Consider the following 23154-nt stretch of genomic DNA (forward strand, 5'->3'; position numbering starts at 1 on the left):
CAGATGCGTAGACGCGCTTTTCTTCTAGCTAGCGCGTTGAGGGTCAGTGCTTGCACTAGTGTAGGGAAGCTACTCCTGAGGCAACGCGACGGCATCTTCTAATCACATCCAATGTCCATCTGAACACACGTGTATCCCGTGTTTACTGATCGCGGTCGTGGCGCTGCATTTTCAAAAGACAATAATTTTTACCTACCATCAAGCGTTTCGCGCAAAGTAGACGCGGATAGAACAGCTCGGCTGCATTACCCCGAGCTTCCTGCCGCCGCCACTCACGAGTTCCTCTCCAGCAGCGTGTACATACCATCTCACAACAAAAGCTTGGGTATCTGATGTTCAAGTTCTCATCAACAGACCCCTCTGATTGATGCATCGTCGCGGAGTCCGAAGATGCGGTGTCGACCGGTCCATGCCGGGAAACGAGGATTGAACGAACTTGATTGGGATCAACCGCCGTCCCCAAGTTCTTCGAGCCAGGTCATGATCACGCAAAACTTCCTTTTCTCTCCCGGTTTCCTGTTCAACGTCTTGACCGAGCGGAAGCAATGCAAGATGTCCGTGATGCTAACCTGTCTGCGCAATGCGCCCGCCGCCGACGTGATGTCGACAACGTTTACCCGGGCCTCGGCGCACCCTAGCCCAGCGTCCGAGCATGGGCATCTCAATTCCACCATTGAGACGACCTTGACATCCCCGCAATCCACAATGCATTCCATCATAGCGCGGCATTAGCGTCTTGTACGCAATTCGGGGTAGACTGGGGCTTGGTACCTGCGTAGTGCTCTTATACCCTCAGCATGTCCGATGCAACGGCGACAGCGCTCATTGGCCTCGACATCTTCATCCTGCATCCATCATGAAGACTCTTGTAGGGCTCTCGTGGCTCTCGGCTCTGTCTTCATTGGCATCTCTACCCAATGGATCTGGTGTTAACGCTCAGAACAACACACCTAGTGCATGGCCACTACACGACAACGGCCTGAACGATGTCGTACAATGGGACCATTACTCCTTCAAGGTCAATGGAAAGCGCCTGTTCGTCTTTAGTGGAGAGATTCATTACTGGCGCATTCCAGTCTACGAGGTCTGGGAAGATCTATTGGAGAAGATCAAGGCAGCGGGTAAATTCATCAACTCGCCACGTACTATGAGCCGACGCTGACAACGAACAGGATTCACGGCTTTCGCATTCTACGGCAACTGGGCTTACCACAGTGCCAACAACCAGACGTTGGACTTCGAGAGCGGCGCCCATGACTTCACGAAGCTCTTTGAGATCGCGGAACGTGTTGGCTTGTATGTCATCACGAGGCCGGGTCCATACGTAAACGCTGAAGCCAACGCCGGAGGCTTCCCACTGTGGCTCACGACAGGAGCCTACGGTAAGCTAAGAGACGACGACCCAAGATATCTCCAGGCTTTGGACCCTTATTTCGCCAAGTTCTCCGAACTCACCTCCAAGCATCTCGTGACCAAGGGTGGCAACGCACTGGTCTACCAGATCGAAAATGAGTACGGCGAGCAATGGAACGACCGTGACGAAAAGATCCCCAACGATGCTGCCGGGAGATACATGCAAGCACTAGAAGACTCTGCACGAGCCAACGGCATTGATGTCCCTCTCATCCACAACGACCCGAACATGAACACCAAGAGCTGGAGTAAAGACTATGCGCCTGGTGCTGTCGGCAACGTCGATGTTGCTGGATTGGACAGTTACCCGTCGTGCTGGTCATGCAACCTGGACGAGTGCACTGGTACAAACGGAGAGTACGTAGCCTACCAGGTCATCGACTACTACGACCATTTCGTGGAGGTATCTCCTACACAGCCTAGCTTCTTCCCCGAGTTCCAGGGTGGCTCCTACAACCCATGGGGTGGACCTGAAGGAGGCTGCCCTGCTGACATCGGAGCAGACTTCGCCAATCTGTTCTACCGCAACCTCATTTCGCAGCGCGTGACAGCCGTGTCGCTGTACATGATGTTCGGAGGTACCAACTGGGGTGCTTTGGCTGCTCCGGTCACCGCTACATCCTACGACTACAGCAGTCCTATCAGCGAGAACCGTGAGATCGGCGCCAAATTCTACGAGACCAAGAACCTGGCCATGTTCACCCGCGTTGCCGACGATCTCACCGTCACCAACCGTCTCGGTAACTCCAGCTCATACTCCACAAACCCGGCAGTTGAGGCTAGCGAACTCCGCAACCCCCTTACCAACGCTGCCTTCTACGTCACGATTCACTCCACGTCCTCGTCTGCCACCAAGGAGTCGTTCAAGCTACACGTCAGCACTTCCGTCGGAAACTTGACTATTCCTCAGCATGCCGGCTCCATTGTTCTCGACGGTCATCGGTCCAAGATTCTTGTCACCGACTTCGCCATGGGCAACAACACCCTTACTTACTCTACTGCTGAGGTCCTCACATACGCTATGGTCGACCATAAGCCAGTTGTGGTACTGTCGACTGGTGTCGGAGAGTCTGTTGAATTCCACGTCAAGGGTGCTACGCAGGGCTCTCTGGTCAGCAGCGGAACCAGCTCGAACGCGACTTTCCATGCCGAAGCTCACGGACTTACGACCAATATTCAGATGGTTTCCGGCATGAATGTGTATCAGTTTGACAATGGTGTAAAGGTTGTTGTCGCTGACAAGCCCACTGCATACCTCTTCTGGGCCCCCAATCTCTCGAAGGATCCCTTCGCGCCAGTCGACCAATCCGTGCTGGTCCAGGGTCCATACCTCGTCCGCAGTGTCGCTATGGATGCGGATTGTCTCGCTCTCAAGGGTGACATCATGAACAGCACCGACATCGAAGTCTTTGCTACTGGCAGTGCGAAGACTCTCTCCTGGAACGGGAAGGAGCTAGCCACCTCACGCACATCGTACGGTAGCTTGAAGGCGCACGTCGCTGCGTTCAACGGGACCATCAAAATTCCTTCCCTAGACAACTGGAAGATGAACGAAGGACTCCCAGAGAAAATGCTTGAGTACGATGACAGCGGTGCCGCATGGGTTGTCGCTGACCACACCACCACCCCCAACCCTACCAAGCCTGACACCCTGCCTGTACTCTACGTTGATGAGTACGGCTTCCACAACAGCTTCCATCTTTTCCGCGGATACTTCGATGGCGCAGCCACCGGTGTGCAGCTTTCAGTTCAGGGTGGTCTCGCCTTTGGCTGGAGCGCATGGTTGAACGGTGAGTTGGTCGGATCGTGGTTGGGCAACACCACACTAGGCGTTGGCAACATGACTCTGTCTTTCGCCAACGCAACTCTGCACGCGAACAGCACGAACGTCTTGCTCGTCGCACAGGACAACACCGGTCACGATCTACGCGGTGGTGCTACCGATCCCCGCGGTATCCTTCGTGCTACTCTTGAAGGCGCGGAGTTCACATCCTGGAAGATCGCCGGTGAAGCCGGTGGCGAAGACGCGGTCCTCGACCCTGTACGCGGTCCTCTCGCTGAAGGCGGTCTCACCGCCGAGCGCCTCGGATGGCATCTACCCGGCTTTGACGACTCTGAATGGGCATCTGGCTCACCATCCACTGGCTTCGAAGGCGCAGACATCAAGTTCTACCGCACTACCATCCCCCTCGATGTACCCGCCGAAGTTGATGCTTCTTTCGCTTTCGTCCTCAATGCCGTCGGCTCAAAGACTATCCGTGCGCAGCTCTTCGTCAATGGTTACCAATACGCGCGCTTCAACCCGTACGTCGGTAACGAGATCAAGTTCCCTGTTCCACCGGGTATTCTCAACTACTCCGGTGACAATGTCATTGGTTTGAGTGTGTGGGCGCAGTCGGAGGAGGGTGCGCAGGTTGATGTGCAGCTTGTGCAGGAGTATGCTATTGAGAGTAGCTGGAGCTCGAACTTTGACTCTGAGTACTTGAGGCCGGGGTGGACGGAGGAGAGACTGGCTTATGCTTGAGCGTGTGTCAAAGTGACCTTGATTCAATTTAGCCTTTTTTGAGGTACGAACTCAAACGAATTGAAATGTTCATGGCAGAGTCTTGTAGTGACGCAAGTGAACTGAAATATGGTATTTACGATCTCACAGGTCAGGCAAGGGGCCGCCAGCGTGGATCTCTGTAACAACTGATGTTAATACATATGCAGCGACAGCTTGGAGTGCTCGTTTATCTCGGTATCGCGTTGAGCGGTCGCCCTTGATCTGGCTTCTCGTTTTCCTTGATAGATATGTTTACTGTCCATTCCAAGCCTTCTTTCGAACGTATCTTCCTTGCGAGTGCCTCCAGCGTAAAGCCTGACCCAACAGGGATTCTGACACAATCTGTGAAATGACTTCGTTGCGCCGAGAAAGGCTGATCGCTTGTTTCAGCTTCGAAGACCTTGCGTTTCTCATTTACTTCTTCGATCCACCTGACAGGAATACAAGGTGACGCATCAATCCACAGTCGGCCTCCGCTAACGCCCAAGAAAAATAAGTGGTCAGAAAGGCCGTCTAATGTGAACACGAAACTGATAAACTCGCCCTCGTTGACGATCTGGTCTCCTAACCTGGAGATCAAGTTGTTTCGTTGTGTGTCAGAATCCAGTATCTCGAATACAACGTTTTGTTGATAGGGAAAAACCTCCCAATAAGTTCCTGTGGCAACGCAGCGAATACTACTTGGCTCAGCCCTATTATACACCCTCATAGAAGCGCCTTTCACCGTCGTTCTTGTAAGCTTTCGGAGACCTGTGTGGATGTAGATTGTTTTCGGGGTGGCTTGCTTGGCTTCCCTGTGACCCATGATCGTCAATGGCATGTTCAGTCTCTCGTACGTCGAAGTACCAATGGATCTCAACTCAAGCCCACAAGGCAATCCAGTCGAATTTGAACAGTCCAGCAATGCTACAACTCCAGTTCGACGAGAAATGCAAGGAGAGGTTATCTTGAGTCCATTATTGGTCATTTCGTAAGTTGCAGGAAGTCTTTCTCGAGTGGCATTGGGCCTGAAAGAAGCCGCGCCCTTGAAATGTGCAGGTGATGATGCGAAGAGGCTCGTGGAACGTAATTCTTCATGAGACTGGTCTTCCCACGCGAAGATTGTCTGATCGTTGGTCTGTTTGAGGATCTCTAGCTGTAAGCGGTAAAACGCGCCTGGGCCCTCTCCATACAACATGGGCATGTTTACCTGGACAAGACCAAGCAAGCAGTACGCCATATCTTCCTCCCGTGTCGTCGCTCTAGCGGAGGCCCAACTGAACTTTGCTGCTATGCTAGCATTCACGATCGCGGTTCGATGAAGTAGACATATCTTGTCGATCTTTGTTGCGGCGACGATTCGATCAATAAGGCTTGTCTTCGTACCCAAAAAGATCCAGTCCGAGTCGTAGAACTCTATGACATCGGGTGCAAGGAGCTCTTGTAGTGTCCATCCTCTTTTGAACCATCGTGAAAATCTAAAATCTCTAGTTCCTGAGCGGTCTGAGAGGAAAACATAGCAGATCGCGGCGTCCCAGTACCACCTGTACATCGAGTTGATCGCTTCTGACAGTTCTGCACTGCTTCTCTTATCGATACAGCACGTGTCAACCCAGGCCCATTCGAATCCCGCCTCAACAGCCAGTGTGCAGCATCGCAATATTTTGGAATAGCCGACCATGTCTTTTGCGTAAGGCTGGGCGATGTCTTCGAAGCTGACTTCACCCTCGCCCCACGTATGGGAGAGAATGACATAATCGGGTATATTGGTGATGAAATGGCGCAACTTGAGAGTCGTAGTATCGAGCAGCCACATTGTGCGTGGAGCTGAGTGCTGCAGGTAGGATGGCGAGTGAAGGCTGAGATGGAAGTCAGGTTGGAGGGAGGCAATGCACCCCGCTTTCAGCTGCCAAGTCCATCCGTGCGATGCCACAACCAGAGGAGACACAGCCACAACAAACTGATCAATAAGCACACGCCTCTACAGACAAACAAAATTGCTCACGTCGAACGGTCCATCAATCCCCTTGATCTCCTTCACCGCAATCCCCAAAACCACGTCCCCCTCCCTCTCCCCCTGTACATCCTCAGCCTCCACATGCCCACCCCCCACAAACCTAACCCCATGCGCCCTACAAGCCCCCTCCAACTTCTCCAGCCCCAGCACCAAATTCCTTACAAAACAAGTATGCAGCGCCAACTGCTTCGCCTCCTGCAGCCGAAAAACCTTGAGCACCCTCCTGGTACCAAAGCCGGGTAAATCCATCTCAGCTAGCACATCCGCGTTGTCTACGAAAGGCTGGCCGATGATCGCCCTGCCTTTTTCTTCTAGGCAGTCGCGCAGTGCGAGCAGGTGTTCTCGGCCGGGCGGTGGTTCCGGGATCGCGTCCTAGGTGAACGCGGAAGGGTTGTTGGGGGGGATGGGGTAGGGTGAGGCGATGTAGGGGAGGACGGCTTCCCAGCGGGTGATGATGGCTTGGAGGGTTTCGATCAGCCAGGTCGTGTGGGGTGTTACTTCGGGGGAGGTGGTTAGGGCGCGGTGGGCTTTTAGCCAGTCGAGTTTGCGGATTTGGGAATGGTAGGCGTCGTAGCCTTTGTAGACTGCTTTTGTTTCCTTAGTGGGGGGCTGAAGGTAACTGTAGGGTGGACGGCTCACCTTCACTGTAACGGTCGTACGGCGTAGGTGGCTTGCCATCTGTTGAGGTGTCGTTGCTCTGCGTTGAGTTGTTGATTGTTGGCTGTTTTAGGTCATCACAGCCGGGTAGTGGCGGTAGTAGGTAGTCGGCGCGATTCATGGAATGATCGGTGAGGTTGGAATGTCGTAGTGCGCGGGTGGACGCATGATGCAATGAGGCTTTGAGCATGAGAGCGATGCTGAGGAATAGGTTGTCGTACGAGGTTATGTGGTAGCTTCCCACTGCACAGAAGCGATGATGGGGATCGAAGCGACCCATTGAGAGAGCGGAAGGAACGACCGGCACCGAATTTCACTTGTCAAGTAAGAACAAGACGCAGCGCTGCAATGACATTTTCAGACTTTTTGGTCGATTTTTTGCAAAGACTCGCGGCATGATACAAGACTTGCTTATTGCTTTACAATCGTTACCATCGTTCCAGACCAAGACACGATGCAACATGAAAACGTGATAGTAACACAAAACCTGGCCCATGCACCAAGAGAGCGAGGTAATAACGAAATGAGAAAAAGTAGGGAGAGAGACCGTTACGCCGTCGCTGAATGTTCATATCGGAAACATGGGACTCGTCAATTGAGCGAGTGAGTAGAAACTACTCCATCATCTGAGTGGTAATAAGATCACTCGTCCTTGGTGATCGCTCTTGGGGTCGACAGTGGACGGCCGGCGAGAATGGCCTCACGGTCTTGTCGCATGCCCTCCAGTACCCCGACGAGGCCGCCTTCCCGCATACGCTCCAGAACGACTTTCATGCCTTCACGCGCATTCGGCTGACTTCGCTGCGCACGGGACAGACCAATCTTCTCGATGTTTCGCTGGAGAGCCGCGGTGCCCCAACTCCGCAGGAAGCCCATCTTTTGTGGCTGTTCCTCATCCGCAGCGTCCTCCCTTGCAGCCGCGCGCTTCTTCTTCCATGTCTCCCCGATGTGACTGTGTAGTGTGACAGAGCTTATGACGTCGGTAGTCTCACCCGAATCCTCGACCCTGGCACCTGCACCCTTGCCGCCAAAGTTGATGAAACCCTGGCGTTGCGTGGCACCGTCCACGGCTTGCCGCATCTTCACGTCTTCGGACACCAACGGCGAAGGACGTATGAACTTCTGCCTCTCTACGACAGATAGCACACCTGTCCATTCCAGATTCCGTGACTCCGTGTCCATCCATCCCTCTTTGATGTCTACGACCGATTTCTCGAGAATGTAAGTCTGCGATTCTCCGCTGGCTGAGGTGCCAAGAAGAGACCGCGGTACGAGCTTCAGAACGGCAGAAGGGACTTTGGAGCGCTTTAGATGGAGGCGGATAGTCGTCAGGCGTTGGGTCTCTGGGTCGTAGTTGCGGGCGATGGTGTCGGTGGAGATCACATGAGTGGAGTAAGGGTTCGGGTAGCGGAGGAAGTAGGCGAGCGAGACGGCGGGGAACGGGTACGAGTACGTCTCGTTGGAGGAGTAGAACTTGACCATGGTGACGTCGTCGTGATCGAATCGGAGTCTGTAGGCGTGGGTGGGCGGTACAAGGCGGGAAATATAAAATGGTATAGGTAGGAGCTCAAGGCAGCCTGGAACGCGCGGTCGTCTATCTCCGGTGATGAAGTCGCATGGTCAAGCGCATCCAGCTGTGACAATTAGACAGGCTGTTTAGTCGCGCTGGAGAGGGGTAGGGCGAGTTGTCGGGCTGGGTGGTGTGAGGACCAGGGATAGAAACGTCTGGAGCTCTCGCCATCCTGGCGCCATGACGAGATTTGCTGACCTGCATCGGCTTTCCCTCCCGTAACGCCGCTGTGGCTGGTGCGTGGCGCAGCGTGTGGCGGAGTGCGGGGCAGGTCTAGCCACAGGAACGCCAAATTGAGGTGGGGTCCTTCCATCGCTGAATGTCCAGTGACTCAGCTGCAACACCAAAGAATCGCGCCACGTAATTCCTAGGCTAGAGTCACTCCTTCTTTCACAGCCCGACAAACAAGCCACCCTCCAACACAGCCAGCACCATGACCGAGCCCGAGCCACCCGCCGTCGCCGCCCTCTCACTCTCCGACACAGCGACGCAATCCGTCTCAAAAGCGACCGAGCAGGAGATCAACCCCTGGGATGTACAGGCAGGCGTTGATGAGGAGGGAAATGTCAAGCAATTCGACTATGTCGCCATCTCGCAGAAATGGGCCACAAAACTCATAGATCAACCGCTACTGGAGCGATTCGAGCGCGTCACAGGCCAAAAGCCGCACCGCTGGTTACGGCGTGGCCTTTTCTTCTCCCACCGCGATCTGGAGCTCATCCTGGACACATACGAGCGAGGCGACGACTTCCTACTATATACCGGCCGCGGACCTAGCAGTGATGCCATGCACATTGGTCACACTATACCCTTCGAGTTCACAAAGTGGTTGCAGGATGTCTTCGACGTTCCGCTGGTCATCATGTTGACGGATGACGAAAAGTTTCTGTTCAAGGAGAAGCTCAAGCAGGAGGAAGTTTACGAATTCTCGCGGCAGAACGCCAAGGATGTCATCTCCGTCGGCTTCGATATCAAGAAGACATTCATGTACATCGACTCTGAGTTCTTCACATCCGGCTTCAACCGACACTTCAGTCTCAACACCACTGAGTTCGAGAAGCTGGTTACCAACAATCAAGTGCGCGGCGCGTTTGGTTTCGATGGCTCAACAAACATCGGCAGCAATGCATTCGCAGCTAAGCAGTGCGTTGCCGCTTTTGCCTCGTCATACCCCTTTATCTGGGGTGAAGATCACACGACCTACAAGCGCTCGAAGAAGCTTGCTTCCATACCCTGTCTGATTCCCTGCGCTATCGATCAAGATCCGTACTTCCGCCTGGTTCGTGAGAACTGCCACAGAATGGACCTCCCCTCGCCCAAACCAGCCCTCATACATTCCAAGTTTCTCACTGCATTGCAAGGTGCCGGTGGCAAGATGAGCGCATCCGATGCCAACTCTGCCATCTTTATGAGTGATACTCCAAAACAGATCAAGACCAAGATCAACACCAAGGCTTTCTCTGGTGGCCAAGAAACACTAGAGCTCCATCGCGAGAAGGGTGGAAACCCCGATATCGACGTACCGTACCAGTACATTGGATACTTCGAAGACGATGACGAGAAGCTCACGAAGCTAGCTGAGGACTACCGCAAAGGCGAGCTATTGACTGGCGAGATGAAGAAGGAATGCGTAGACACCATGACTGTGTACGTCAAGAAATTCCAAGAAGCAAGAGCAAAGGTCACCGACGAGATTCTCGACGAATTCCTCCGCCCGCGGAAGCTAGAGTGGAAGGGTAATCCGAACCCTACCAAGCCCAAGCTCGAGCAACCGGCACAAGACACCGAGAGCGGGGGCCCTTCATTGGACGCCGACGGAAAGCCGATGACCAAAAATGCCATGAAGAAGGCGGCTAAGATGGCTGAGGTCGAGCGCAAGAAGAAGGAGAAAGAAGCCGCTGCTGCCGCAAAGCAGTGAGTACGCCAAAACTTGAATCTTCGTTGAAGAGATAGATGCACGATACCAATATGACCGAGTCAAATTCACTTGCAGCCTATTCTCAGCCTTCCACGGGTGTATTGATTGCAATGTTCCAGCGCAGGGTACTTCCCGGGCCGTTTCCTGATGTAACATCACGTATTGTTTCGAGAGCTATGCTAACGGGATCTAGACATTGCTAACCATGGAAGTACCATCGAGTGCATTAGCCAGATCATGACGTGGAACCCCCCAGATGTCTTCAGTGTTTCCGCTCGGCGCTTGTTAGTCTATGGGTTGAGCGACATGAGAGCGGATCATAATGTGGATCGTACCAGTCTCCATCCTTTACCCCAGTGGTACGCTGGTCGCGTGCTCCCGTCCGGCCCGCGACGGCCGACCACAAAGCTTGTATCTTCTTCACAGTAGACCGGCGTAGGAGTCACTTCAACCACCGATAACCTGTTCTGCCTAGAGCCGCCAAGTTGTCTTCGAGTCACGATGCCTTCAGGTTTTGATCGGCCTTCTCCTCCAGCTAGCCAACGGACTAGTTCGAGGACTCGTCTTCCGCTCGCTCGCCTTTATGTGCTACCTTCCGCCGCTGCCTACCCCAAGTGTCTCCTTAGTGCACTCAATCTCGGGTTCTGCTGAGAATGGCTCGCTCATTTGAGGTCATGGGCATGTCATCCCGTCCGGTCCTGATCAACCTGCATCACATTCCCTCGTGACCCCGCGGTCTTCTTGACTCCGCATCCCCGCGCGTGCTCTATATGTCAAGTGTGACAGTCATCACCTCCATCCGTGACTGGCGTACAGTTCCTTCTTCTATCCCGACTTCCTACAGGTATCGTTGTCGCTCGAACTTCTGCACAAGACAATTCAGACCATAGTATCATGGTATCGGCCATGCAGCGGAAACGACATGGTGTCGTTGACTTTGATCAGCAGCTTATGGAGCAAGGCCAATCAGACACACTAAGTTTCGACAGCTCGGACGACACGCTCACCTCTCTACCGGCGATATCGAAGCTCGAATCGACGGATGCGATACTAGAGAGAACGACTACTATTGTCGAAAGCAATAACGAAGCGGAACGATTAATGTCGCTTCGCGAAGGCATACGCCTATACCCCAAAGCAATAACATGGTCTGTGTTGCTATCGATGACACTCATCATGGAAGGATTCTCTACCATTCTCGTACCCAATCTGTTCGCAATGCAACCGTTCCGGAAGCAATTCGGCACATTACAATCAAATGGCATGTACGAAATTAGCGCCGACTGGCAAAGCGCACTTGTGAACGGCGGCCTGGCAGGGCAGATCGTAGGGCTTTTTGCTACAGGAACACTCGCTGAGCGAATTGGCTACCGGTACACGCTTATGGTAGGGTTGGTGGCAATGAGTGTGTTTATACTCGTACCCTTCTTCGCCACAAGTAAGACGGTTCTGTTGATAGGACAGTGTCTACTAGGTATGCCTTGGGGCATGTTTCAGTGCATATGCACGGTGTATGCTGCGGATGTCTGTCCAGTGGCCTTACGGGCGTATCTGACTACGTATGTATCGATCTATCTCTTTCTTCCAGCTTTCGCAATCAGTCCAGTAAAATGAAGCTAACAGTCCAAGTTATGTCAACGCATGTTGGGTCCTCGGCCAACTAGTAGCTTCCATCGTTATGCGCGGCATGATGAACAACACCACCACATGGGCCTACCGCATTCCCTTCGCATTACAATGGATCTTCCCTATTCCAATATTCTTCGCTGTTTACTTCGCGCCTGAATCGCCTTGGTGGCTCATACGACAGGATCGCTTTGTGGATGCGATGAAAACGATGCGTCGGCTGCGCACACAACCAGCAACCATGTCGGACGATGAGTATGACAAGACTCTGAACGGCGCAATGGAAGCCATGATCCAAACGAACGAGAGAGAACAACAGATGCAGAGCGGCACAAGTTACAAAGACTGCTTCAAAGGAGTGGACCGGCGCAGAACCGAGATCACGTGCATGGTTTGGATAATCCAGACGCTGTGTGGCAGCACTTTCATGGGCTTCTCCACCTACTTCTGTAAGTCGGCCAACGGTGCACGATATAACGAAAGCGGCGTAGACTAACTCCATCTAGACGAGCAAGCAGGTCTCGGCTCCTCACACGCTTTCACTCTCTCGCTAGGCCAATTTGCACTCGGTCTAATCGGCGTCTTCATATCCTGGGCTCTCATGGCACACTTTGGGAGGCGCACACTTTACCTCTCCGGACAAGTCATGACTTTCATCTTCGTACTGCTCATCGGGATACTAGCCTGCATACCACATCGCCACCACTTCGTCACCGTTCGCTCAGCGGTAGTAGGCACGCCCTCTCAAGTCGGGAATCCGCATCCTACAGCACTCAACTGGTCGATCGCAGCACTTCTCCTCGCCTTCACACTAGCCTACGACGCAACGCTCGGCCCTATCTGCTACGCCCTTGTCTCCGAGATTCCTTCCACACGCTTGAGAAGCAAGACAATCGTTTTGGCGCGCAACTGCTACAACATCTCGGGCATCGTCACAAACATCATCACACCACGAATGCTTAACCCAACCTCCTGGGGGTGGGGAGCTAAAGCAGGCTTCTTGTGGGCAGGCACGAGTGTGATTGGTATCTTGTGGAGCTGGTGGCGGCTCCCTGAACCGAAAGGAAGGACGTTTGGAGAGCTGGATGAGCTTTTTGAGAGGAAGGTTGCCGCGCGCAAGTTCAAGACCACAGATTTTACGGTTGGTGGGGCAATGATCGCGAGAACGGAGAAGAGTAGGGTATAGAAGTTTGGTGTACTGGAGGAGAGAGGGTAGAACACGCTGAGTGGAGCTTGTAACGCGACTACGAATATTTGTTTTTATTGCTTGGCTGTGAAGGCGCAGATGGCAGTGACCGGAGGGATGTAGCTGGATGCGGGGTCGGGTATATCGCTTTCTTTTCTAATGTCTTATAGCATTCTCTTAAGCTTACGTTAATTGAGAAAAGAACTAAACAGGTCTGCAGACTACATTAAGATAAAAACAGGCGGAGTAGATAACCCCACATGCATGTTGACTTTGGGATGTTCAGTTAATCGCTAAGTTAACGTGGGCTCAACGAACTCACGAGCCTTCGTCAATGTGAATATCACAAACCCCTTCAACACTCTACCTGCGCCACCTCCACCACCCCCAAAACCCCCTTCTTCTCGGCCTCCTAGGCCCATTATCAACACAAGCCGCCCTCCTCAGCTCCTCTTCTCTCCTATGCCGCTCTACCATCTCCATGCTAGCTGGCGGCGCCGCTAGCCGTCGCTGCTCGTCGCTTATAGCCCAGTTGACACTGATACACCTCCTCGAGATGGTTGTAGCAACGTCCAATAAGCCATGTTCTTCAGCTAGATGCCGCACATCCTGTGCTAAATCCATGACGCTGAAGAAATCCGAGCCTGGGTCGACTTGTCCGGTGCGGGTGACGGACTGGAGATCAAGGGTGAAGTCGTGGGCGAGAATGGCTTCGGCTTGGAGGGTGATGAATTCTCGCATCGAGAGTCGAGCGGATGGTATAGAGAAGGATGGCGCTGGCGGTGTGGTGTCGCTTGAAGGAGCGGTCGCGGTCTCATTTGGTGGTGACGCTTGCCCATCGACCATTCCATCTTGCCGTGGATATTCCGCCATCGTGCCCCAAACTCTCATCTGATGCCTCCTTCTCTCAAACAACGCCCTCTCGCTCTTCCTCGCATTTCTCTCCTCACAGTCCCTTCCAACCATGTCCGCAAACTCAGCAAGCGAACTTGATATCTTGTTAACAGCGTCGCGTCCCTGTGGATACCTATCCCGCATTTTCTGCAGCGCTGCCAACGCCTCTTCGACGAGACCAGGCATCTCCTTCAGCTCTGGCGAAATCTCTTCGGGATGCGTGGGGAAGAAGTCTTGACGGCATAGCGGGCAGGTGCTTGCGTTGTCGAACCAGGTTTCGATGCAGGATGCGCCGAAGATGTGGTTGCATGATGGCATTTTTAGTGCATGGTGGCTTTTTATAGCAGCGGTATCGGTACACGGCTCGGCACAGATTGGGCAGACATGGGGTGGGGCGTCTTTGGAGGAGGAAGTTATGTGAGGAGAAGTATACAGGGCTATGTTGCTGAAGGTTTCGCGGGTGTTGTAGAGTGGTGCCATTTTGAAATGTGGATTTGAATGTCGTTGGTGAAGATGTTTGGGAGTGTCTCTGGAGATGGTTTTGGAAGTGTGAGTTGATGCAGATTCAGAATGTGCAAGACGCGCTTTTATTCCAAATTAATGTCCTTGCATTCATACCATGGTTCTTTGCATACGGGCTATGCATCCGACTCATGGTTGGCGATATCCAGGTTTGGCACTGACGAACCAAAGTTGAGGGGGTTCAAATCACAACTTTGGGATCGGCACACAACGCATACTAAATATTCACCGGTTACCCTGTGAAATTAACCTTGGGGAGTTGCGTGAACATGTGAAGCCTAGATAAAAACAAAGCAGGTCTGCAGCCTATATTAATACAGAAACATGCAAAGTAGGTAGCCTGACGTTGATGTAGGCTCCAGGCATATTTGTAGATATCATAGGATTTATTCGTGATAAGGGAAGATTCCGGATGTACCGCAACCCAAGTGACCATAATACCGTTCTAGATACCAAATAACGTTGTATTGTTCTGTAGCGTACAAGGAGTCGCAATAACGACACCAGCTGGATCAGATAGCCGACAACTCGAACGCCGCCGAGATGTTGAAGTCCTGCCCATGAATGTTCATGACGTCGTCACCTTCGAGTCTCTCTGAAGAGTCGTTGTCGTCGTCGTTAAGCTCCGGTGCCCACCTGGCCTGAACGCGGAGGGTATGGCGATAGTCCTCCAGCATCTCTATCCCAACTCGCAGAGTGATCTCGTATACCTTCTCGCCTTTCCTCTTACAGCCAGGTAGCTGTTCTGTTCCGATCTTTCCTTTAAGAGCGTTCATGTCGTACTCGATAACACCCAGTTCTGCTGCGCCTGCATTTTCATCCCCGTCAACCGCATGCCACGATTCTTTTGGACCATTCTCCGTGTACCAGATAGACTCCCTGGCGATCCAGGGGTCTGATGCTTGAAAGACATGCTTTGAGGTGATGAAGAATTCCTGATCCGGTGAAAATTCTTCCCCTTTTTGTGCGAAGTAATGCAAGAGATTGAAGTAATAGAACTTCCCATCTAGGCCACGTTTGGCGGATAATCCGCCAAGATGTGCAAGCTTAGGATATTCCAGAGTGACCTGCGCCGAGCCCCATTGTTTGGGAACAGTTCGCGTAACGGCGAAACTCGCGCGGAGGAGCCGGCTCGGAGGGAACATGTCCACATTCAGGGCTCGAATACCTGCGCCACCAGCCACTGCAAAGCTCCTTTCGACTGTTAGCTCCCATGATACTGATAGTATATACCTTTTGAACTCACGAGATCGCCTTGTCATGAATGTGTTTTGGGGGATGAGGCCAATTTTGGGTACACTCCTTTCCTCTGTCACGAAGTAACATGCTATCCGAGAACTGGCCAGTCCAGGTGACGCATGAGACTGTCTCTCCTTTGGCTTCAATATGCTGGTACTGTTCGTGGAAGAGCGCATCGAGGCCGGTTAGAGAGTCTCCCACGACTTCATCATATTCTTCTCTATGCCACGTTAGTGACCCATATGGTCCTCAGGATGGATATACTCTTACGGTGTCAGAAAGAGCTCGTTCCTCTCGAAATTCCTTGCTTGATCTGGCTGCAGACCATAGATGCGAAATCCGGGTGGTCGTTCGTTTGGGTCTGTGTCTCTCGTCGTCAAGTCTGGACAGGATCTTTTGATGTCGCTCTCGAAGAACTGCACTGCACTTTCGATGATGTTGGAGACAGAATCATTGCTTTGAAGAAGTTGACCAAGAACTCCTTCTTCTTCGAGGCATGCGAACTTTCTCTCCAGTATTCTTCTAACGTTGTTGTTCCAAGACTCGCCTCCACACGTTTTGCCTGTCCCATATCAGTAATTTGCAGAGCAGTCGCCATAGTTGTGGTTGCTCTTACAACTCATTTCGCAGACAAGCTCCCAGCGGTCTGGATTCTGACGCGTCTTTTTGAGCGTGGTTAATTGGATGGTTCCACCTCCAGCGTCCACATTGAGTACGCAATCTTCCACCTGTCTCAAAGATTAGACGATCACCCCATTACGTAGAGAGCTATTAACATACTTCGAAATCGCCGCCCCAGTTTGAAAGACAGTAAGAAGCTGCAGCCTCCGGTTCAGACGCTGTTGTGATTCGAGGCGGCGTTTGCGCGTCGTGTTCGGGCCACACTATACGGATAGCTGACACAAAGGAGCTGTACCATCGATGATACGACTTCACGCTCCAGGCAATGGGGGCACAAATGACGAACTCTGGATGTACAAATCCTTCGTCAAAATTCTTCTCCCGCACTCGAGTAAGCGACTGCACAAGGTAGTCCGTAAACGCATCGTCTTGGGCGTGGATGAAACCGTCTCGTTGAAGGTCGTCTAGTTTCTTCTCGAGCTCCGAAGTATCGATCGAAGAATCCAAAAGCAGCTTCAAACCAGTGATCCACCGATGCTTCAGCTGGTGGATGTCGTCCCAGGGGTTCTCGATTTTCGAAGACATTGACCAACCCCAGAGAATGGTGTTGTCATCAAGAGATCCGCCGTAGCACTGCTTTGTGGGAACCACATCGCTATGTTTGCCATCTTTATTTTTTCGCGGCCAATCGTGGAAATATTCCACATGTCGGTACGTAATGTCGTTAACGTTTCGATTTGGAGGGACCGCAATACGAGCGACCGTTGCGAATGTCGTTCCCATGTCAACGATCAACAAAAGCCGGCCCCGCTGGGAGGGCGTGACGTTGGAAGAACCCATATCTTCCTCTAAACCGGAGGCAGGTTAGGAGAGAAACAGATGGAATGGACATGGCGCGATTGCGCACTGAACCTTCGCTAAGAGCTAACGGCGACGTGCAGATCTTGGTGAGACATACCATGTATTTTTATGCATCTGAACGCCACAGAAATGCAGGGTATTGTCCGCGGAGTTTCTGTGAGGTTCCATGTAGGTGCAGCAGCAAACATTCTAAGACAGGGGTGTCTTGAATCAACAAGTTGGCGACCGTGGACACAACAGCAGCGCCAAAGCCGTGATCTTGAGCTCGTATAAGATACCGTCAAGCGCGCGACTTCTTACATTTCTTCGAACATTCAACTTTGTCCGCGTCTTTAGCGTCCTCAACGTCTGTGAGACCCTCACGATGAGCAGCTGTCCTCCACGCTGGTCCCCACACGAACGCGCTTTATTATTCGCATGCGTGCAGCATTGCCACGAAACCCAGATGGGCCTCGAAAAGAACCTTCACAGGATGCTTCAGCGAGTCGGCGAATCAAGCGTCTTCCACCGGATTAGCAATGCGCGTACATGGAAGGCCATCCGCAACTATCTGCATAAGCAAGCGCCTTCAGTCAAGCGCGCTATTCGTCGCTTTGAACAGGAAGGCATCTCATTCCTCTCCTTGGATCCAGACGTCATGGACTATATCGCTGCGTACAGTGATGAAATCTTGCGGCAGGCGCCTTCTTTGCACTCTCCCACGGAGACTGGAACGACTTCGGCTGTCGACCACGACAATGCGCGAGGCTCAGCAATAGTGAGTTGTAGTGCTGATATACTGCACGTATGCTAACACTTTGAAGCCTACACGCGCTACAGGGTCGAAGAAGCGCGCCGCGTCAGACGGTACCGTGACTGGCAGGCCGAGCAAAACCGCGAAAACGACCGGGAACCACGAACGAAGTCCATCAGCAGCCGTACATATGGACATTGAAGGACGGGAGGAGGAAGGCGCGGCCACGGGGCAGGATGATCAAGAGCATGCTGGACTGGATGTAGTCGGTGCTGCAACGTCGGAGAACCCGACAAACCTCGCTCGCGGCTCGTCCGGTCGAGCCGAGATGCAGCTGGAAAGACGCCAGATGCTTGGTACACGTGCTGGCAAGGGAAAAGCGCCACAGGCAATGGTATGCTTTTGACACCTCGCGGCATTGGATGTTTACTAACCGAACATAGGTTGGGCGGATGAAGCCAACCAGCGCTAGCTGCACCGTGACCCCCACCAAATCTCCCCACCGCAAGGCCCCGGCTGCTCCAAGACGTGTCACAACAGAAAGCGCAACCCTCAGTCACGACAAGGACGATGATGTAGCTGTCATCTCATATCTCCAGAAGCGCTACGATCATGTCGTCAACATCGAACGCGAGGCGAGCAGCGAACTGCGGAAAGTGCAGGCCGACAACACGAACCTGCGACAAGAGATCGAAGAGCTCCGCCAACAAGTCGAAGAGCTTCAAACACCAAGCCATGCTGAACTTCGTCAACATGCTACTACTCTCAAGCAGCAAGTAGAGACGCGATCTTTGAACGAGAAAACGACGCTGTCTATTCAGGCCCTTGAACTTAGGCAGTGCAAAGAGAGGAATCAGCTTCTCGAAGAGCGCCTCAAGAACAAGGAAGCACTTGTAGGCCATCAGAAATGCATGCTCGATAACTTAAGAGAGCCTCATCTCATCCCTCGGTCTCAGGCATACCCAGTCGAATACGACATACAGTGTCTTGGTCCAATATGGTCTCATCGCATGGAATGCTTGGCACGTGTCTTCCCACAATACAACATGGCCACCACCCTGAGTCCTCAATATGTCCTCCCTGCGAAGTTCGAGATCGCTATGCGTACCATTACCGGGCTACCACTAGCACAGACCGGAAACTTAGCACTCTCGGCGTGCTTCGCTAATGTTACGGGCCTACCCACCGACGTCAACATCCACGCGGCCTTGTTCAAATCCTACGCACTACGATGGGTCTACGATACTAGTTTTCACACCGATGGATTAGATTCAGAGAAACTGGAGGACCTGTGGCAGTCGATAGCTCTAGAAGGTAAGCATCTATCAAGCCTGCCGCGGATAACAACTAACCAAGCCAGGCGGACTCAAATCCGTGCGCAATCAAGATACGAGAGCTACACTCTTCAAGATCAACAACAAGCATTTCCGCGACAACGAACTACCCGCCAAGGCCAAACACCAAATGGACATCTTCATCGAGGAGTTCCGTGAGCTCATTCCCTGGCTGGACACAAAGCGTGCAGAGCTCACGACATGGCTGAAATATGCCATGATAATCAAGATCGAGCTTCTTGTATCCAATCAACATCACAAGATGGCGTTCCCGCCACCTGGAGTACCCTTCGACAAGGCGACGATGCATGGCTTCCTCGAAAATGGAGATAGTCCGGGACTTGGGGAAGACTGGTCGAAGTATCGGGTTAAAGTCTGCCTCAGCCCTGCGCTTTACAAGTGCATTCCAGAGCCAGAATGGACTAACATCAGCGGCTTCGATCCCACCATAGACAACTACAAAGATGCTCTGCTCGAATCGAGGGATTTCTTTCCTGAGGAGCCGGGCAAGTATCATGGTTGGGAAGGATCTTTCCTGGTGGCTCGAGCTCTCGTTTCTATCGAGAAGAATCCAGAGGAGCCGCAGCCGAGTCAGGTCCTACGACTTCGACTCATCCAACGCTCAGCAGAGAAGAGCCAAGAGGTGGCGGAGGATCACGCTGATGAAGCCAATAGTGAAGATGGTGACCACGACGGGGGTAGCGACAACAGCATGGATGGTAAGAGTAACGAGGGCAGCGAGTTCACCGAAGATGGCGTCGTGGAGCAGTAAGAATGGGTAAAGCGCAGGATGTTCAAGTATCACGGTGGAGTGCTTATGCAGATAAAGGCAACAGAACGGGGTCAGGTAACTCCATATAATTCAACATATAGGTATTCAGTACGGCAATGTAGAGAATGTGCGTATAATCAGTAGCGTAACTTAATATACTCTCGTCTCAACCTCAGCCAGATAATCCAATACTCAATCTCAACACTCCAGTCTCCAATCCACCATCTACCCAACAACCCTCCCAAACCCAAACCCCCTAACCCCATTACTAACCCACACCCCCTCCCCCACACTCACAGTCTCAATTCCCACCGGCTCCTCCATACAAAACCCACTCCCCAACGCCCACCGCCTACTCGTCCCCCTCTGCCCCCCAGCCCCCACTTTGGCACTCCTCGTACTATGCCCCCACCTCCCCGCAAACGGCTTCCTCAACTCCCCCTCATCAGCCCCATCATCCCTCAACGTCTTCCTCGTAAACTCTCCCGAGGGAACGCCGACAGGCGGCGTAACCCACCTCCCGCCGCGGAAGAGATAGAGGGAGGTTAGTGTGCCTTCGGTTAGCTCGCGGACTTCGTTGTAGAGCATGACTTCGCGGTAAGCGGGACCAGCGGGGTTGGGAGGTAAGGCGCGGAGACGGCTTTGGTCGTACATTTCGCGTTTTGTGGTTTTGAGGAGGGTGAAGGGGGAGGAGGGGGTGGGGGAGGTGTCGACGGCGATTTTCCATTCTGGTGGGGGTGGAGGGGGGAGGGAGGATTGGGGGGAATCGCCGGCTGGGAGGCTGTCTGTGGGACCGAGGTACAGGGCGCCGCCTGTTAGGGGGGAGGGCGTGAATGGTTTTGTGGTGGTGTTGGTGTTGGGTTTGGCGGGATGGTGGGGTGGGGATGGGGATGGTGGGTCTAGAGATGGGGGGTAGAGGGTTGATAGGGGGACGGCTGGGATTGGAGTACATTCCACGGTTAGATTGGCGGCTTTGTCGAAGAGGAGTCGGAGCTGGGTTGTTCTTAGTCATGTGTAGGAATGGTCTCTTGCAGGTCGTACCTTCATTGCTTCGTCTTTTCCTGTTTTCTTCATCTCGTCTTGCACTCGCTTCAACAGTTCCTCATGCAATGCCTTCCCATCTTTCAGTCTTTTCTCGACTTCGAAAAAGTCAAAGTGCTGTGCGGCTTCCACCATCCGGTCTCGGTGGTATGCGAGCATGTAGAAGGGTGACGGCGTGACGAAGTTCAAGATGGCTCTGGAGTTTTCCTCGGATTGGAGCAGTAGTGGATCGTATCTCAGGGATGTGAAGAGCTGGAACTCGTCTTCTGATGCCATGATGAGCCGCTTGTGGTGGTGATGACTCTTCGTGAACGTTGAGATGCTGGTGATTACAGGTTGTTCGACAGATGTCTTTGAACTTGACTATGAGAGCTTATCTCAAGCCAATGTTGGATGCAGATACGCAATGATGTTGTGTCGTATAATGACTTGCCTGTGTAGATGTACGACGGATGTGCTGTCATTGATGGTGGGTCAGCGAGTCGACCGTCCAATCCGTTCCGAGCGGACCTCAACCCGGATTTAGTTCCGAAGTCGGTGATTGGCCAGGATGCGTACTGCATAGAACTTCGTGAACTCTGAATCTGGATTTGTTACCGTGTAATACTCTGTTGCGTCTTTTTGCTGTTTAAATTTTGTGCTACGTCTATTCTTCCCATCGTTGGCGACAGTCTTGATTCACCACATTCAAGGGAAGAACGCTGATTATGCTTCATCCAAACCACCTTTCCAACCCAACAAGACCTTCACAAGAACTACACCTAGAACATCAAACTCCCATTGGCCCGGTGCAAATTCCGCCATAATCCACAGTACCATCTCCCACATACCCATATCGGCAAGATCATACCCAGCATTCAAAACGATTGCCTTACTTAGTAAACACAAGGCAACCCCGTAGATGACTGTAGAAAAGCGGTGTTTACCTCCACCCAACCATGGTGCTTGCGGTAAGAACCACGGCTGGGGCCGAAAAAGCTCCCTTGCCAATTAGAGACAGCGAGCATGTGGATCGCAAGTCTGGAGCGGAGGTTTGTGCCGAAGCTGTTACAATAACAGGTGGGTAAGAAGCGAGATGATGACATGATGACACGAGGCTGATCAGGAGCGCGTGTAAGGAGTCGCTATGTATGCTTCCGAGTGAACGTTCGTTTTCTCTTCATTCTAATCTACGACCGCCGATGATATTGCGGATTGTTGAGAGGCTCGGTGAAGATTGTATTACTACATACGCCAGGGCATCGCTGACCGGCGGCAGCGTAATAGGCCCTTCATTTTCAGCGATGATGCAGCTCAGTCGGTCTCTACGAGCTCATTCAGCCTGTGAAGCCACAATCACCCCGTGCGCGTCGCCACGCGTTTGAAGATCTGACGCGGACGCTCTTGCGCAGCAACAGGCGGGTTCCACGAAGAACGAGTCTTCGTTGGCTTCGCTGAAGCGAAACCCCCAACTGCGCCCCTCTGAGCACTGATCAGAGCGTCTATGACAGCGGCAGCCTCTGCGCGTACATCTACATACTTGGCCGGGACCAGAGGCGGCTCGACATGGAACCTCAAGCTGCCCGTCAGATCCAGCGTATTGCCCGCGCGCAGCGTATTCAAAAGACCTGGCTGGCTCTTCCGGACCTCAGGATAGACAAATTTGCCATTCTCGTCGTATCCGCGGGCTTGAAGCTCTTCTTTGATAGCGTTGCGCAGACGCCGTCTAGCCCATGTTCTTACACAGCTGGACTTGTTCAGGTCGGCGGGGGTAGTCGCATGCCACCACAGTCCCTCCCTCTTCTTTTCTCTCTGTCTGCGGCGCTGCGTCTCGCAGAGGGGGTGCTGGGGATCGGACGCTACGTGGTTGAGGATGAAGTGCTTGTAGTCGGTGGCATAGCTGACTTTGAACGTGCGCGGCTGCTGTCTGGCGAGGAGCGAGTAGACGGCATTCTTTGACATGGCTATCCCATGCCTCTCGTGTGTATGCACGGTGACGTAGGGTGAAGGAGCAGCGGGTGGGGGTGAAAAGGCTCGAGGACCACGGATGGATTGATTTTCGGCCGGGTGAGCGACCAGGCGCTAGACTGTAAACGGGCTTAGCGCGCAGTGTCGAAGGCTCCCACAGTGAGTCGGAATCCACAGTGCAAACAACCGTCGAGCCGCCACTACATAAAGACTTGCGCCCGCCGACGCTTCTGCCACCAACACCAAACACAACTCCACCCACACTAATACACACTTCGA

General features: G+C 52.9%; 9 protein-coding genes across 9 annotated transcripts; 4 read left to right on the forward strand and 5 right to left on the reverse strand.

Annotated features, from left to right (window-relative positions):
• Nucleotides 1-856: 856 nt before the first annotated feature.
• J4E92_003008 (uncharacterized protein) lies at nt 857-3937 on the forward strand (the record flags this gene model as incomplete). The annotated part of the gene is made up of 2 exons (XM_051494408.1): nt 857-1121; nt 1173-3937. 2 exons carry the CDS (start codon nt 857-859, stop codon nt 3935-3937), a joined length of 3030 nt encoding a protein of 1009 aa, XP_051354701.1.
• Nucleotides 3938-6326: 2389 nt separating this feature from the next.
• On the reverse strand, nt 6327-6891 carry J4E92_003009 (uncharacterized protein; the record flags this gene model as incomplete). The annotated part of the gene is made up of 2 exons (XM_051494409.1): nt 6327-6538; nt 6594-6891. 2 exons carry the CDS (start codon nt 6889-6891, stop codon nt 6327-6329), a joined length of 510 nt encoding a protein of 169 aa, XP_051354702.1.
• A 362-nt stretch (nt 6892-7253) lies between these two features.
• On the reverse strand, nt 7254-8093 carry J4E92_003010 (uncharacterized protein; the record flags this gene model as incomplete). Its single annotated transcript, XM_051494410.1, has 1 exon — nt 7254-8093. The coding sequence occupies one exon, from the start codon at nt 8091-8093 to the stop codon at nt 7254-7256; it is 840 nt and encodes a 279-aa protein (XP_051354703.1).
• A 521-nt stretch (nt 8094-8614) lies between these two features.
• J4E92_003011 (uncharacterized protein) lies at nt 8615-10099 on the forward strand (the record flags this gene model as incomplete). The annotated part of the gene is made up of 1 exon (XM_051494411.1): nt 8615-10099. One exon carries the CDS (start codon nt 8615-8617, stop codon nt 10097-10099), a length of 1485 nt encoding a protein of 494 aa, XP_051354704.1.
• Nucleotides 10100-10993: 894 nt separating this feature from the next.
• Nucleotides 10994-12911, forward strand: J4E92_003012 (uncharacterized protein; the record flags this gene model as incomplete). The annotated part of the gene is made up of 4 exons (XM_051494412.1): nt 10994-11573; nt 11634-11658; nt 11729-12174; nt 12232-12911. The coding sequence occupies 4 exons, from the start codon at nt 10994-10996 to the stop codon at nt 12909-12911; spliced, it is 1731 nt and encodes a 576-aa protein (XP_051354705.1).
• A 1928-nt stretch (nt 12912-14839) lies between these two features.
• J4E92_003013 (uncharacterized protein) lies at nt 14840-16772 on the reverse strand (the record flags this gene model as incomplete). Its single annotated transcript, XM_051494413.1, has 5 exons — nt 14840-15521; nt 15574-15786; nt 15837-16128; nt 16183-16294; nt 16347-16772. The coding sequence occupies 5 exons, from the start codon at nt 16770-16772 to the stop codon at nt 14840-14842; spliced, it is 1725 nt and encodes a 574-aa protein (XP_051354706.1).
• A 721-nt stretch (nt 16773-17493) lies between these two features.
• J4E92_003014 (uncharacterized protein) lies at nt 17494-19887 on the forward strand (the record flags this gene model as incomplete). Its single annotated transcript, XM_051494414.1, has 4 exons — nt 17494-17805; nt 17852-18175; nt 18225-19095; nt 19142-19887. The coding sequence occupies 4 exons, from the start codon at nt 17494-17496 to the stop codon at nt 19885-19887; spliced, it is 2253 nt and encodes a 750-aa protein (XP_051354707.1).
• A 545-nt stretch (nt 19888-20432) lies between these two features.
• J4E92_003015 (uncharacterized protein) lies at nt 20433-21204 on the reverse strand (the record flags this gene model as incomplete). Its single annotated transcript, XM_051494415.1, has 3 exons — nt 20433-20441; nt 20845-20880; nt 20929-21204. The coding sequence occupies 3 exons, from the start codon at nt 21202-21204 to the stop codon at nt 20433-20435; spliced, it is 321 nt and encodes a 106-aa protein (XP_051354708.1).
• Nucleotides 21205-22263: 1059 nt separating this feature from the next.
• On the reverse strand, nt 22264-22869 carry J4E92_003016 (uncharacterized protein; the record flags this gene model as incomplete). Its single annotated transcript, XM_051494416.1, has 1 exon — nt 22264-22869. One exon carries the CDS (start codon nt 22867-22869, stop codon nt 22264-22266), a length of 606 nt encoding a protein of 201 aa, XP_051354709.1.
• Nucleotides 22870-23154: the final 285 nt, after the last annotated feature.

The sequence above is a fragment of the Alternaria infectoria genome (assembly GCF_024043175.1).
Source record: "Alternaria infectoria strain BMP 0036 chromosome Unknown scaffold_4, whole genome shotgun sequence".
Classification (NCBI taxonomy): domain Eukaryota; kingdom Fungi; phylum Ascomycota; class Dothideomycetes; order Pleosporales; family Pleosporaceae; genus Alternaria; species Alternaria infectoria.